Source organism: Cornus florida, unplaced genomic scaffold (assembly GCF_030987335.1).
Source record: "Cornus florida cultivar Cherokee Brave unplaced genomic scaffold, ASM3098733v1 CherokeeBrave_3.0.0_Hap2_Chr03, whole genome shotgun sequence".
In the NCBI taxonomy this organism is placed as follows: domain Eukaryota; kingdom Viridiplantae; phylum Streptophyta; class Magnoliopsida; order Cornales; family Cornaceae; genus Cornus; species Cornus florida.
The window spans coordinates 62,274,561-62,290,886 of NW_026775573.1; the positions used below are offsets into that span (position 1 = coordinate 62,274,561).

Here is a 16,326-nt window from a genome sequence, read left to right on the forward strand (position 1 = left end):
TAATTTTATACTTAGCAATCCACCATAATCCCTGAGGTTTAACACCCTCAACATAGCTTTATTCTGCAAGGATTCGTTCTATTGCGAGTGGTTTTGTCATTGAAAACACATATACCCAAGATTTTACAGAGGAAACACTAATTAGAGAAATTCATCCAATTGAGAGAAAAACCTTAAAGACTTTCACAGTTTCGAGCGAAACGATCCACTATAGTCAAAGCAAAGTACAATGGATTTTGACTTAGGTTTACACCCACCCCGCTTTACCAAAAACTAGTTGTTGAAAACCTTTGGCTTTGTGACTCCCCGATCCAAATCCTCTAGACTTTAGGCTTACTCCTCAATTCTTGTATAATGATTATTGGGATAACACAAACACTCCATGAATGGTCTGTCCCCTTCTTAGCTCGATCGATTCCTCATTTCCTTCAAATTTGAATTGGTAAAGGTAAAAGAACAATTCTGCTTTTTTAAATGGTAAAAATGGATCTTCAATAACTTGAACTCTGATCAGATAGAAAACACCATCCTGATTCACTCTCGTGTAATAGTGTGTGCTCTTAAATAAAAATAAACTCAGAAAAATCATATTTGATTTTCTGAAGTAAAATAACTTTTAAAGGCTCTCTAAATTGTATGAATAGTAAAAAATTTGAAGTAAAAGAGAGTATATAGAGATGTTAGAGAGACCTAAATATACTTGGAAAACAAGTTTGATTCATGCAAAAATGTCTTTCTAAAATGTGATTAAAAAATAATTCAAATTAGACACAAACAATAATTTCTATTTTGGTTCCAAGCTAGTTTGACCGGTTCATTTTTTGTAAAGGCAAAAACGTTGTCTTGGACCCGTCTATGGAAAGTTGGACCCGTTCATAGAAAGTTGGACTAGTCCATTAAAAAGCAATTCGTTCAAACTTAGCCAATTTGGACTAGTTTGGAAAAGTTGAACCAATCCATTTTTGGCCGACCTGATAAAAACACATTTTTTTTGGAAGTCTTTCCACCAAAAATGAACTACAAAGCCTATAATAATGTATAATTTTCTCTTCAAACGGAAGTCACATACTTTGATTAATACGATGTTCTTTTCGAACAAAAATAAGCTCGCACTTTATCCAACCTTTTCATTTTGCTTTCAACATCTAAACTTAAGAATAAAATGAAAAATTATAAATATATCGGACACATTTTAACACTGAAAATTTTCAATTATAAAATTTATCTCTCTCGAAAAGAACAAGCAAGGGAAGTTTTCAAGTAGTAATGACTAGGAGGGTTTCTCACTGCTTTCGTAGTTCGTACCCTGTAATTATTAATGTGAATGAAATGAGCGTAAGAATGAAAACTTTAGAATTTTGTGGTGGTCCGGTTTCTCACTGCTTTCGTAGTTCGTACCCTGTAATTATTCATGTAAATGAAAACTTTAGAATTTTGTGGTGGTCCGGTACTTCCTTTGTAAAACCATCCATCTCCACACATTTTTGAAACACAGGACCTAGGAAATTTCTTGCACATCACCTACAGTCAATGTGACAGAGACAAGAGCCATAAGTGGTGGGAAAAAAGCAGCCAATCACAAGAAACTGATAAGAATTTTATTATATTTTGTTATCTCATATATATATGTTTTCACATAGTAGCTTAAAACTTTGAGAGTTTTCATTTAATAATTTGAGCAGTTACCACATAAGCCCCACATTCTTTTTCAATGAGTGTTGCTCTCGCTCTTATACTTTACGCATGTTTTTACTCTTGTTTCTTATTATTTGTGACTTAATTTTGTCGTTGTTTTCACGCTTCAGTTCTCGAATTCTCTCCCGCTACCACTAGATTAGAAATTTTTAGATAGTCCGATCTTGGACAAATTGTCCCGGCCAATCATCATTGGACTAGTAAAAAAAATGAATAAAGTTTAACACATTTTTGATACATTTTTTTTTATGTGTCAAATGGTTCTTGGTCAGGACCACGTAATAGGATTTGGTTTTTTTTTTTTTTTTTAGCTTAGTGAAAAGTCAGCCTGGATAGCCATCCTTTAAAGCGGGGTTGAAATTGCTTTGATATCAAGCAGAAGGTAGTTTCATATCCGTGTGTTTGTGTGTCTAGTCTTTATTGCTCTCCATATCTCTAGCTATAAGTAATTTGGCTCACAGATAAGCAAATTTTCATGGCTTCTTCTTCTTCTTCTCCTTCTTTTTCATCACCTAGATGTGAATATGACGTGTTCTTAAGTTTTAGAGGCGAAGATACTCGCAAAAACTTCATCGGCCATCTTTACACGGCTCTGGATCAGAGGGGAATTAGGACCTTCAAAGATGATGAAAGGCTTGAGAGAGGGAAAACCATTTCTTGGGATCTCATGAAAAATATCAATGAATCCAGAATTGCTGTGATTGTCTTCTCCAGAAACTACGCTTCTTCGTCCTGGTGCTTAGATGAACTGGTGGAGATCCTCGAGTGCAGGAGGACAAAGGGACAGATAGTTTTGCCAATCTTCTACAACTTCAAAGCATCAGAAGTTCGGAAACAGAAAAGGAGTTTCGCAGAAGCATTTAGAGAGCATGAAGAAATTCATAAGGAGGAGATGGAGAAGGTGCAGAGATGGAGGGCTGCTTTGAAGGAAGCAGCAAGTATAAGCGGGTTGGATCTAGAAGATGCTGCAAATGGGTATATATTAATATATATATATATATATATATATATATATACTGATTCTATATATGAGTTACTACTAGCTTACTTTTATTTATTGCTATTTTTTTTTGTTTGTTTGTGGTAAGAAAAATGATAGAAACTTGATCAGTTTTTGATAACCAGGTGAGAAATTTTCCTTAAGAGGAGAGGGACTAGGAGATTTTGTTTGACAATAGTCATTGGATTTCCACAAAATAGACTCTATTCTAATGCATTAGTGAGAGTTACTAATGAATCCTCAAGGAGGAAGGGAAAGGTTTCAGTCATGAGAAAAAAAATAAAAATGGTTTATTTTATTTACCTTTTGAAGAAAATAAAAAATGAAAAAACAAGAGTTTAGTTGGACAATATTCATGTGAGTCCCCACAAAAACCAATTACTGTTGTAGCATTACTTTCGTGATCAGCATTAACAAATTTATCATATATTATTATTATTATTATGTAACTCACAACATTTCTCCAGCAGTGTGTTAAAAGACTTTTTATGTAAAATATATGCAATGTGTGTATGTTAAGATACATTGCCACCTCACCAATGTGTAAAATTATTGTATATTTTACGCAACTTTTTTACATAAGTACATCATCATATTTTCTCTCTCCTCTCTTTTCTTATTCCATTAACAAATCAACTTTATGTTAAGTAAGTTTTTAAAAGTTGTGTGGGGTCTTGGACATGACACGTGGTTGGTTGTTATTAATAGATATATTTTTACACAAAATGTATAAAACAATTGTACTTAAAAATAAATTGTACAAAATTTTGTATAAATCTACTATTGACACATCAAATTTACAAATATATATATTTATATATATAAACAAGGAGATGCTCTCAGCCATTCACATGACCTGTAGAGGAGATTTGAATCCTCAACTCCCACTTTAGAAAGTAAAGGAGATATAATTATATTACAATCAATTTTAATTGCCTAATACAATCAAATTCCATACATTATTATATATACGTGGCTATTACACCTAACATTTTATAAGTAGAGGTGTAAGGTTTTATATAAAGGGTAGCATGGCTTTTGTTAGTAGTATTTGTTGGGTTTGTGGCTAAAATTCTTGAAGATTGCTGAACGCTGAAGAAGTCTCACCGGTCTGACTTGGTTTTGTTGTAGTACGTCGTTGAGTTCAATCGGTCACACTTGTGTGATATGTGCTTGATTTATTTCCTTATCTGATAAATTACTTTCCTAGAGGCTACAAACTTATAGGACAAATTGTTTCTTTGTAATTAAAGAATTTGACTGTAAGAAGGCAAGTAGTATCCACCATAGAATTATGATCTTTGTCAAACAAGAAATGGGTTGGAGACTTGAAAAATAGAGGTGGAGTTGGTTGGACATCCAAGGTTGAGAGAAGAAGATGGGTTGAAAGGGTGAGTGTATATATAATTTGTGTATAGAGATATAACCTCAAAAGATGATGAGTGAGCAAGGTTAGTGTTGCGAAATTAAGCAAAACATAAAAAATAAAAAAAAGGAAAAACAGATCAAACACATAGAATACACATATTTACTTGGTTCACCTAAAAATTAGGGTTGCGTTGAAGGGTTGCAAGAATTTCACTATGAGGATAATATATATATATATATACATATATATATATAGATGTTGGCACAAGATATAAGAGTTTAGAATGAAAAAATACTGTCACACTAGGGCAACATAACAAGTACAAAATACTTACAGGGAAAAAAAGTACAGAATATACCAAAATACGGCCAAAATATTCGGGTCGGGGGAAAGCTATAGTTCGGCCTTGGTGTACAGTATTTATTAGGCCCCACGCTACCCATCAATTAGTAATCAACTTGTATATTTTCTTCTTAATTTTATATTTAGTGAAAGTTTTTATATCCGTGGAGTATAAAACGGATGTCAGCATTTTGAATTGTTATTCTATCTCTAGTATTAGTAAATGGTTGTTTTTTTTTTGGGCAAGTAATTAGTAAATGGTTGTTTCATTGTTATTTTTGCTTATATACAAGTTGTGATGATTAAAACTATTCACTACACCTATTTTATACCTTTATATATTTCTCTTTCTTATACGGTCTAATCTGTTTTGTGTTTTAGATTTTAATATGCTTTGTGTTTAATAGGTATGAGGATAAGTTTATCCAACGAATTGTTCTAGAGATTTCAGAAATATTGCAAAAAAGGATATTCAAAGTTGCTGAGTATGAAGTGGGTATTGATTCACGGGCAAACAAGCTAATCATGTTGTTAAATGCTAGGTTAGAGGATAAATTATTTGTGGGGATTTATGGAATTGGAGGAATAGGCAAGACAACTCTTGCCAAAGCCATTTTCAACCGAGTATCTCATAGATTTGAAAGAAGTTGTTTCCTTGAAAATGTGAGAGAAGAGTCAACAAAACTTGGTGGTTTAGCTAAACTACAACAAAAACTTCTTAGAGAGACCCTAATGGATAATAATTTAAGGATATCCAACTCTGACATCGGAATCAACGAGATAAAGGATAGACTTCAACATAAAAAGGTTCTTATAATTCTTGATGATGTCAGTCATGAGAAACAAATAAAGAGTTTAGCTGGAATAGGACATGATTGGTTTGGATCGGGAAGTAGGATCATCATAACAACTAGAGATGAACGGTTACTGATAAAGTACAATGTTAAAACATACAAGGTTGAGCTATTAGATGAGAATGAAGCAGTTGAACTTTTCAGTTGGCATGCATTCAAGCAGAATTATCCCGTAGAAGAGTATTGTGAACTTTCGTGTCGTATAAAAGATTATGCTAAAGGCCTTCCATTGGCTCTTCAAGTTTTGGGATCCTTTTTATGCGAAAGAAGCATACCAGAGTGGAAAAGTGAACTGGATAAGTTGAATACTGACCCTCACAAAGAAATTCAAGATGTTCTTAGGATAAGTTGATGGCCTTGATACAAAAAAGAAGGCTATATCCCTCAATTTTGCTTGTTTCTTAAAAGGATGTGACAGAAAATTTGCAATAGATTTTTTTGAGAGTTGTGGATTTTACTTGGTCATTGGAATAAAAGTTCTCCCTGAGAAGTCCCTTGTTACTATATCAGAAGATAATAAGCTCTCGATACATGATTTGATGCAAGAAATGGGTTAACAAATTGTTCGTTTAGAATCTAAAGTTCCTGGAGGGCGAAGAAGACTGTGGTCTTATAAGGACATCCATAAAGTATTAACTGAAAATACGGTATGCTTTAGATATATTTTAGTTTGTTTCAAAGTGTTATAATTTTAGTGAGGTTTTCATTTTGTGGGGGTACACTTACTTTTGCTATTGGTTGATAGGTTAAATGAGAAAGAATTGTCTTTAGAAGGTATTGCCTTCTTCCTGGGGGAGTTTTAGTAGAATACGGCTTCTTGGTTGTCCTACAAATCTTTCTAATGAGTTAAGTTATCTTGATTGGAATGGTTACCAAGGAGAATATTTGTTATCCAATTTTCATCCAAAAAAACTTGTCGGACTACATTTACGTCATAGCTTGATCAAAGGAATTTGGACGAATGCAAAAGTAAGATTACTATTCTACACATAATATGTTTCTTTTTGTTAATAATTTTCTCCGGTCAATTGAAGCTTACTTATTTTTATTTTTATTTTTGTTTTTTTTTAACAGTTTTTGCATATGTTAAAAGTCCTTGATCTTAATTTATGCGAAAAAGTGATGACCGTGTCATCTTTTCTTTTTCCGAGATATTATTATTATTATTATTATTATTATTTTATTTTATTTTATTTCTTTCTTTGTTGCCTTTGGGTTTTGAGAATCCAAGGTATGCTTTTGGTGTTCGGGATTGGCTCTCGACACTAAACGCATATATGTTAGTGCATTTCATTCTCAAGGTATGATTCATTTATATAGTAACACATACTTGTTCATTTTTATTTTCATGGGGGTATATGTGCTAACTTTCCTTGGGGACATTTTTATTTTTGGGGTCCTTTGTGCGATTATCTTTTGGAGATATTTTATTTTGGGGCATTAGTGCGATTATCTTTTGAAGATATTTTTAGGAGGGAATTTTTAAGGAAAAGTTGGGACAAGTGTCTCATTTTCATTAGACCATGTGTTTAAAGGGGATTGGTGGTATATGTGGGACTTAGATGATGCCAAATGTGTGGTTGGATATGTGTTTTATGTGGAGGGTTTAAATGTTAGTATGTGAGAGAGGTAGTGTTAGGGTATGTGAGGTTGGTTTATATCATCACCTTTATGCACTTATTCTTTTAATCTTCTTCTTCTTCCTCCTTGCTTTCTCTCTCTAGCCTCTATTGATACACAACTTAGATTTTAGTTTCCTCCACCTTCCTCTCACCTTTTGCTCACACCAAAGATGGAAAAAAGCTTGATAGCTCCTTGGTCTTCATCACCATTCTCTTATATTTCTCATTGCTCATCTTTTCCTTGCATTCTAGAGTGGCTTTCTCTAGTAAGGTAGGGGGTGTAGTATGACATTTTCATTGTGTTTTGGGTTCTATTATAAGTTGTCTATGTGTTGTTTGAGTTGTAGAGAGATTCATTAAGATACACTTCATGACTTAGGTTTTTATATTGTTCAAATGCATGATTATATATCTTCAAAGCTTATTGTTTATCTAGAAAGATGATGGTTTTATGCTGGCTTCCTTGATATATAATTCTTGTTGCCTTTGTGTTGTTCTTCCCATTATAGTTTTCTAAAGATTGGTATAATGCTTGTGTGGTTATGTAGCTAAGGTATTACAGACCTTGAAGTGCTAGCATGACACTAATATCCTTTATTTGATTTTTCAATGTTGACATATACATTTGTATAATTTGCTTAATATCATGTCATGTTTAGCCTTGAAGACTTAGGACATGGAATACTTGATCCTTATATCTTATGTGTGCATGGAAGGTGAAACCTGTGCATTTACAATGTGGCTATATTGTGGAAATGATTGTTGATTTTGGAATAAACTTGGGACATTGTTATGTTGACATAGCTAGAGTTCAGCCCTAGTGTAGGAAGTATAAGGTCTCCCCAATTATAGTGACCACTTGGGTAGTTCCCTATGGGTTAATAGCCCGAAAAGAGCTAATTTTGTCTTGGTTGTGATGTTCATAATCGAATGGTTGTGAGTCCAAGATATACCTATTTTGTGATTTCGTATTTCGTTTATAAGTTGACAATCTTATGTACTTGTGGCTTAGGGTTTTTGGTTTGGATGTTCTAACCTTGACAACCATTATGTCATTTCGTATTTCACTTCTCAATTGACACTTTGATGCAAATGTAGCTTGGAGTATTTGGTATTGGATGTTCCAATATGGTTAAGTGCATTCTTATGATGTGGATTCTATTGATAATACTTCAATGCTAGTTCTAGGATGATCCCTTAGTTTCACCCTTGAATTAAATGCATAGGAGGCATGTTCCACATATGTATAGCTTATACTATTCTTGCAAGGCTATTGAAACCTTAGGTTATCCTCATAATGTACTTTCCTATGGAGTAATTTAAATTACTCACACCCGTTGATAAATATTTTTCAGGTAAAGGATTGCTCTTTTGGGATGGTCATCATTCTTTGCGTGGCTTGGCCATGATATCATAGACAACTTTTGTTTTGTATACATGCAATATGTTTAGCATGTTTCATTTAACTTTTGGGATGTTGATATGTAATGTAACTATGGAATACTTGGCTACTCTTTTGAAGGAGGGAAATGGGCTTAAAACTTGTCAATCTCTTGATTGAGTTCTAAGACCATTCCCACTCTAGTGTTGTCTTTTGCATAAATTTGAAATCCATGTAATGAGGCCAAGGGCCATTTCCTTTTAAGTGCATGTTACATATATCTTTCTTATCCAATGAATAATTGTGGTATCATATAATATTTAGGGTGTTTTTACATCATTCCATACTTCATTTCATATGGGATTGACCTTAGAGGTCTTCGGGATTTATTTTGGGTAATGGGGTGTAAGGTAGCAAAGATTGAGTTTTCTTTTTTTAAAATTTTTTGTTATTGTAACTATTTATCCATTTTTTTTTTCCCTACAACCGAACCGACCACTTCAGGACTTTTCGGGCTCATTTGGGTGTATTTGAGCACCACATATTCAATTTTGACCTTGGAAAACCTTTCCAAAAGCTTACTTCCATTTCTTGGGCAGAACTTCAGCATTTGGACATCCGTTTCTACGTCTGGATGTAGCTACTGTTTTGCGTTGGATAGTTTTGACAACCGATCTTGATATAACCATAACTTACTCATTTTAAATCCAAATTTTGTGATTCTTAAGTCTAAATGCAAGAATTTTGAGTCAGATTTCCAATGGTATCAATCCCATTTTCAGATTCAGTTCCTAATGAGACATATGCTTGTTTTAGTGGGACAGTGTCAGGATTTCGTTTGAACCGGGATAGAGTTTCCGTGGGATATAGCTTCCAATGGCCTTAGGACTTCTTATAAGGTTACCAAAGGATTATATTGGATTCATTTGATCTCATTTGACTTGTTGGGAGTCAAATTTCATTCTCTTTGGCTGAAATGACCATTCTACCCCTATTCTTATTTTTGGCTTTTTTCAACCTTAGCTTTAACATTCATCTTTTATTTGAGTCTCGTGGCTTCTAAGAAGGTCAATTTATTGTCTTAGATGTAGCATCTATATCTAGAGACCTCTTTTCTTTTCTTGCATCCGCGTTCTGGACTCAATATCGGGTCAGTTTTCAGGTTACTTGCTGATGCTTCGGGTTATAAAATTCAGGCTGTTATAGATAATTCGCCCAAAAAAATCCTAAATTTTCAGTGTAATGTTTCTGATTTTTTCTATTTTTTATTTTTGGGAATTTTTTGATTTTTAGGAATTATTTCATTTTTGCCTCGTTTTGCGTTCCGAACACTGTAGAGTGTGCCGGGTGAGTTCCGAGAGTTGATTAAGACATTTCTTCGAGTTCGGAACTCTTAGAAATGCACTGTTGGCCATTTCAGCATTTTTCAATTTTTCGGGCCGGGAGGTTTCGGGCGGGACCTGTAACCGGATTTGTCATGCTCGAGGTTATTTTTTGAGGCCATCATATTTCTTACACCATTATTTTGTGCATTTTTGTGTTATTGTGTGGTTATTTGAGTGTTGCGGCATGTGTGTGAATGTGTATGTAAAGATAAGGAAGCAAATAGGATATTTTGGGGTCACGTGGACCCCGCCTATTCACCAAATGACTTAAAGGGCCAAGGCCCCCTTTTTTTCATTTCATTTCCTCCCTATAAGTCATAGCTCTCTCTCTCTCTCTTGTGTTTCTTTTCTTTTCTTTTTTTCTTCTTTTTAGTTTCAATCTTTCCACCCATTTTTTGGCCGATTGGAAGGGTTTCCGGCCCTATTTCCTTGACGGAAAATGTTTCTCTCATCATTATCTATCACATAGTCCAAGGTTATAATTTTTAGAGGAGCGATGATTATTTTACAAAATTTTGAAGATTTTAGATCTAAGGCTTTAGAGGGGGTTATGCGCCACTTCGAGTCAAATTCTGGAGCCGCGCCTTTGGAGCAGTTTACTCTCCTTGTTGTCAACTACATTTCCACCGAATAGTTTTCCGTTCTGCTGCCGTTGACCGTCTTTAACCGTCGTTGACTTTTCGGCCGGGATGCCTTTTAGCTGCATTTTGTGGCAGGGGTCTCTAATACACATATTCTTTGATTTCAATGAGTTAACTGTTTATAGTTTGACCTTAACATGCTTAAATTGTATAAACTTGTGTATACAATTTAAGCATGTTAAGTATGAGGGTTTATGTGTATTAAGTATGGTAGTTGTGCTTTATATGATAATTGAGTTTATATACATGTCTACTTGAAATGTTATGAAAGAGCATGCTATATTTAAATTGCCATATGCCTAAAATGTTTATGTACTTTGAATGTGAGGTTGGTTATGTGAAATTTAATGTGCTAAATTACTCCCATAGCATGCTAGTATGACATTAATAAAACGTGTGAGATTGTATACTTAATATGGAATTCGAAAGGCATGAAGCATTCATACATGGCATTGGGTATGAAATGGGAAATGTTGTTTTGAAAAGAAAAAAAAAGAAATTTATTTGGGAAAAACTTTTAATTAGTGGTTTGCGAAAACTTGGGCGCCTAGGAGTTGCCTAGTGGTCCGTTGCGTTAATGTGATCTAAAGGGAATTAGGAAGAAACCTTAGCGTGGTTAAGCTACCTAGGCCCCAAATGATGCCTTGGAGTTACTTGTGGTCAGAATAGCTAGCCAGCCCTTTTCTCGTGGCGCTATGGAGTTGCCATGGGCCAGGTTACATTAATGGTTTGGAATAGAAAAACGGAAATGTTTTGGAAATGGGGAATGACATTGGCATATCATTGCATTCCATTGGTATGGCATGGTTTACCTAAGGTTTGGTTGTTGTTGTTGTATTTTCCCCTGAAACAGTATGATCCCATTCTCTTGTGTTCTATACTTTGTTTGGATTCAAGGGATCATTAAGAGGTGGGTCTTAGGCACCTCCTAGTAAGTGGTTGTACTCACCCTTTATATTACTATTTTCAGGTCATGAGAAAGAAGTGGCGGCCGACGTATCCTTATCCACCTACATTTGTGAGTCTTCTATGATGTTAGAGATATGATGTACTATAAGCCTTGGAATGGCACGCATATTATATATTGACATTAGAATTCACCATAATACCCTTAGACGACCTCGAGTTCAGGTAAGGACCCGGTTAGCGATTCGGACCCCCAGATTCGGGTCTGTAATGACCCTGTCATTTTTCCTTCTTTCCTTTTCCCTGTCTTTACGGATAATTTTTTTTTTTGTTGATATTTTCCCTTCTGAGTCCGAGTTCGGACCCTTCGGATAATCATAAGTGCTCGGGAATAGTTTCTGACACTAACTCTTTCGAGAGATTGGTATCGTCCTAGTGAAGACCGTGCCGTCTCCTCTTTTCTTTTTCGAACATTTTCCTTTTTCGTCTTTTCCCCGTTTGTCACTTCTTTGTCATAACCTCACTTTTTGTGCTCAGAATTGATTTCTAACTTCACGTACCTTCATTCCATTTGGTTTTTACGAAATATGTATCTTTACTTTTGTAGAAAAGTACGCTGGTTACTCACTATGTCCATAGAGGCATTGATGCAAAGTTTCTTCGAAAACATTCTTTTTTCTTGGGGTGTTTTTTATAAATATCTTTTGAAGATATTTTATTTCGGGGATTTTTAAGAAAATATTCTTGGAAAATATTTTCATTATGGATCATTCGTGTAGTTATCTCTTTTTGGAAGGGTCATTGTGCAATTAACGAAAGTTATTACAAAATGCCTCGTTTTGAGCCTGAATCCTCGTACAAGATTTATTTTCACATTTCATCAAGTCATTTACTCTTAGAATTGCCTTCCGGTCATTTTTTTTTTTTTTTTTTTCTTTCCAATTTTAGGATTTTCGGCCTCAGTTGCTGCCAAACTTGTTCAGGGCATATCTCTCTACTCGGGACTCGTTTTTTTGACGCCGTTTCTTCTGTTATACATTTTTTTTTTTCTCATTTTAGTTCTTTTTTATTCACAGTGTTTTACCATTTGAACTCATCTGCATAGATTTCACTTTTTAGGGCCCGGCGGGACCCGTTCGTGGCACTTTTAGGGTTTTTCTATAAATAGGGGGAGTAAAGAGAAAAAGTCAAACTTTCTCGTCTCCCACCTCCTTGGCCGGCCAACTATGGCAGCCCTTTGGGCTGCCACCTTCTTCCCTTCTTCCGGCCTTCTTCCCCTTTGGTTTTTCCCTCGGCGATGAAGGCTTTATCGTAGGCCTTGGCGAGGTTGTCCTTTCCCCTCTTTTAGAATCCGGTTTTGACCATTTTTGAGTTCAGGTTTCGATTTTTGGTTTGGATTTTGGTGTTGCCGCAAAGAGGATAATTGTTCCCCTCGTTGTCCCCGTCGTAACCCCGAAGTATCGTCGGATTTGGAGCGGTTTCATTTTGGTGGCTTTTGAGATTTCACCTCAAATTGAGGTAGGGGATGTTATAGGATTGTATTCTTGGTGTTTTAATTATTTTCAAGACTTATATAACATGTATGCATGCCTAGGTATATAATCTAGAATTTTATTTAATTATTTTCTTTGAATGAAATTTAATTCACATAATTGTATCTAACATGTAATTAATTGTGATATGATATTAAATTAGACATTGGTATGTTCATTAACATATATTACTTTGAGAATATTTGGATGAGTGTTGAAACTTTTATTTAATTATTTGCTTTGGATGAAATTTAATTCACATGGTTGTATCTAGCATGGAATTAACTTGTAGCTTGATATTAAATTAAGTCTTGGCATGTTCTTTGATATATATTAAATTGAGAATATTTGGATAAATTTTGAAATATAGAGATTTTAATTAAATGAATTAATTAAAATCTATTTAATGGTTCCATTGATTTAATTATGTTTTTTAACTTGATATATGTAATGTCCTTGACTTGTTCCTTGGCATATATTAATTTGAAATTATTTGAAGTTATTTTAAAATCTAGACATTTAATTATTTTATTTTAATTTAATTATGTTTAATTGTTTCAAAGACGTAATTAAGTTTTTGAGTTGCTATATGCATTGAGCATGATATAGTCTTTGATATATAATTTTTTGAAGTCATTTGAAGTTGTTTTAAAAACTAGAAAAATTAATTACTTAGTTTAATTAATTTTTATTTAAGTGTTCCATTCATGTAAATAAGTATTTGACTTGATATATGTAATGACCATGCTATGATAATTGACATATATTAATTAGGGAATATTTGGATGAGATTTGAAATCTAGTGAAATTAATTATTTTATTTAATTAATTTCCATTTTTATTGCATTGATGATTTAATCATGTATTTGACGTTAATAGTATGTTTAAATCATGATTTTGGTCTTGTATTATATTCAAGAGATTATGTTTTCAATATTGAGTAATATTGTTATAGCGTGTAATGAATCGTACATTGAAGATTTGACATCTTATGCCTTGTTCGTGTAACGAATCGCACACTGAAGATTCAACATTTCGTATGCCATAGTAGTTGTGGACTTAGAGCATGTTCTTTATATTTCCAAAACTTTGTTGTGCATGGTAGATAGCCTATTACCTTGTATATTCATGTTGATATATACTTTTGATGCATAATTTGTTGATTTTGGAAACTTGGGATGTCATTTGTCTTGACTATGGCTAGAGTAAGGCTCTAGTACGGAAGATACGAGTTTTTCCTACTTTATAGTGCGCACTTAAGGGAGGGTACCTACGGGCTAGTAACCCAAAAGTGATCCATTAACGTTAGTCTGGCCCGATATGATATCCAAATAACCACCTTTGTTGATTTCGCAATTTAAATTTCAAGTTGATAGCTTTAAGGATTATTACCTTGTTGCACTATTTCAGATGTTCCAATTTTGTTAAATATATTCACTTTGTTGATTTCGCATTTCAAATTACAAGTTGATAACTTTGATAATTTATATCTTGATGCGATATATTAGATATTCTAATGTTATTAAAATTGCATAAATATTGTGGTTTATGCCAAATTGTTCTAATGTAGCTTAGGAACGATCCTATAGACTCATTTGGAACGTAGACATTTGGTGGCATGAACCACTTTAGTTGTTTTCGCATTTTAGATTTCAAGTTGATAACTTTGATAATTTATATCTTGTTGCGTTATATCGTATGCTCCTATGTTGTTTACTTGTATAAATATTGTGATTTATGCTAGAAATGCTTTAAGGTAACTTAGGATGCTCCTTGAGTCTCACTTTAGACATAGATGTTAGATAGCATGGACCGTATGAATTGATTTATATCAATTTAATAAACTCTAAAACGTTAGGTAATTTGCATGTTCATCTTTCTACGAGTAACTTTAGTTGCTCACCCTCGTTGTTGGGATATTTTTCAGGTATGGGAATCATGTTTCGAGATACACAATACTTCTTGGTTGTCTTGTAAATTTGAAGTATTTTATTCATGCACTTGTTAGCATGAAATGCCTTATTTTTGGTTATATATGTCAAAACATGTATATTCAGTTTTAATTATGTAATGTGCACATAAGTGCACCTTTTGGAATGTATTTGATGTGTATGTAATGAGGCCAAGGGCCATTTACTTTTAAGTTGCTTCTTTTAAGTATTTTTAGTTTCATGTTTAATTATTGAAAAATAAGAAAATATGAAGTCTTAAGTTGTCATTTTCAATTCGAATGGTGCAAAGTGTGCCAAAGCACAATCATTAGGACTCTTTTAATATATTTGAGGTGTGGCTAAGGGCCAAACCTATTCGTGTTCATTTATGTAATTCGGTTTCAAAGTTTGCTTTTAAAAATGATTTTAGGCAAAATTTAGGTTTGATAGGTTGTATTTTGCGTTGGGCATATTTGGGGTCGCGGACCATTTTCATGCACTTTAAAACACATATTACATTTACGTGGACAATTGTTTTAGCATATAACTTCATATTCGGTCAAATGAACACTTAAAGCAATTCCGTTTTTTAGGTTTTTTGTCAAAACTGAGCATATGGGAATTTTGGGGATTTCACATCAAAATTAAAATTTTCTTTTGACATGGTCAATTATAAAAGTTGATTTTAAAGGGGGTTTCTTCTTTATGTTTTTGCAAAAAAAATCATTTAAGGGTCCAAAAAAGCTCTTTGTTTAGCAAAATCAGTAAAAGGGGCTGCTGTCAGCACCTGCTACCAAGCAGGTGTCACGCGCGCACAGTGCATATGCGGTGCGCATTCTTGTGTGCACGCAGATTGTGCGCGCACGGCGTGCATTCTTGCGTGTGCGCGGCAGGCCTCTGCGCGCGTATGGAGTGCCTTGGTGCCCCCTTTCATGGCCACAACGACGTCCATTTTTGTTTTGTCTATTCTTCCTCATCCGGACTCCGAATCAAGTGATTCTTGAGTCTAAGTTTATTATTTTTTCGTTGTTTATCCAATGGTGTGCTTGGTAGCACCCACATCTTTCTATAAATTACCATTTTGCCCCTAGGGCTAAACTTGTCTGTTTTTAAAATGTCACTTCCGCTTTGTTTTCTTTTCTTTTTTTGGGTTCTGTGGCTTCATAAGAAGTCATGCTTGTGTCTTAGGGGTGACGTACATCTCTCTAGACGTTGATTCCTTATGAAAAGACCATTTTGCCCTTGGGGGCTTACTTGATCTATTTTTGATCTTTTTCTTTTGCGTTTATTCTCGTTAAGTTCCGTGGCCTCGTGGAAGGTCACTTTTGCGTCTTAGAGATGTATTGCATCTCTAGAGACTTGGTTTCTATTTTTACTTTCGTATTCAGGATCCGTTATTGGGTCAAACTTTGGTTCATCATAGGACGTATTGAAAAACCAAGGCCCTCATAGGGTCGTTACAAATTTGGTATCAAAGCGTTAGATTCGAATACCTTTCGGACGACGAGTAGTGGCTTGCCTAGAGGGGTAGAAGGTTGACCTACAGTGATTGCATGCCTTGTGTTTATGTGTTTACTATTTTAGGAAACATGCTTACTTATTACTTGTTTAAATGTTTAATATTTTGAATTGGATGCATATTTGCTAACTGATTACGTATTTAAAAGC

At 34.2% G+C, this 16,326-nt stretch overlaps 1 protein-coding gene across 2 annotated transcripts; it reads left to right on the forward strand.

Annotated features, from left to right (window-relative positions):
• The first annotated feature begins 1,987 nt into the window (after window positions 1-1,987).
• LOC132300654 (disease resistance protein Roq1-like) lies at window positions 1,988-14,675 on the forward strand. 2 transcript variants are annotated; one of them, XM_059797835.1, is made up of 4 exons: window positions 1,988-2,670; window positions 4,814-5,907; window positions 6,006-6,229; window positions 14,655-14,675. In XM_059797835.1, the coding sequence occupies exons 1-2, from the start codon at window positions 2,171-2,173 to the stop codon at window positions 5,610-5,612; spliced, it is 1,299 nt and encodes a 432-aa protein (XP_059653818.1). In that variant the 5' UTR covers window positions 1,988-2,170; the 3' UTR covers window positions 5,613-5,907; window positions 6,006-6,229; window positions 14,655-14,675. The 2 variants fall into 2 exon arrangements, with proteins under 2 accessions (XP_059653818.1, XP_059653817.1); XM_059797834.1 differs by lacking the exon at window positions 14,655-14,675 and adding an exon at window positions 8,238-8,527.
• The last annotated feature ends 1,651 nt before the right edge of the window (window positions 14,676-16,326 follow it).

Bases quoted from the DNA above. Each gene is read 5' to 3' on its own strand.
- LOC132300654 (XM_059797835.1), top strand. From the start codon at position 2,171: ATGGCTTCTTCTTCTTCTTCTCCTTCTTTTTCATCACCTAGATGTGAA. The intron at 2,671-4,813 runs GTATATATTAAT...TGTGTTTAATAG, and splicing joins CTAGAAGATGCTGCAAATGG to GTATGAGGATAAGTTTATCC.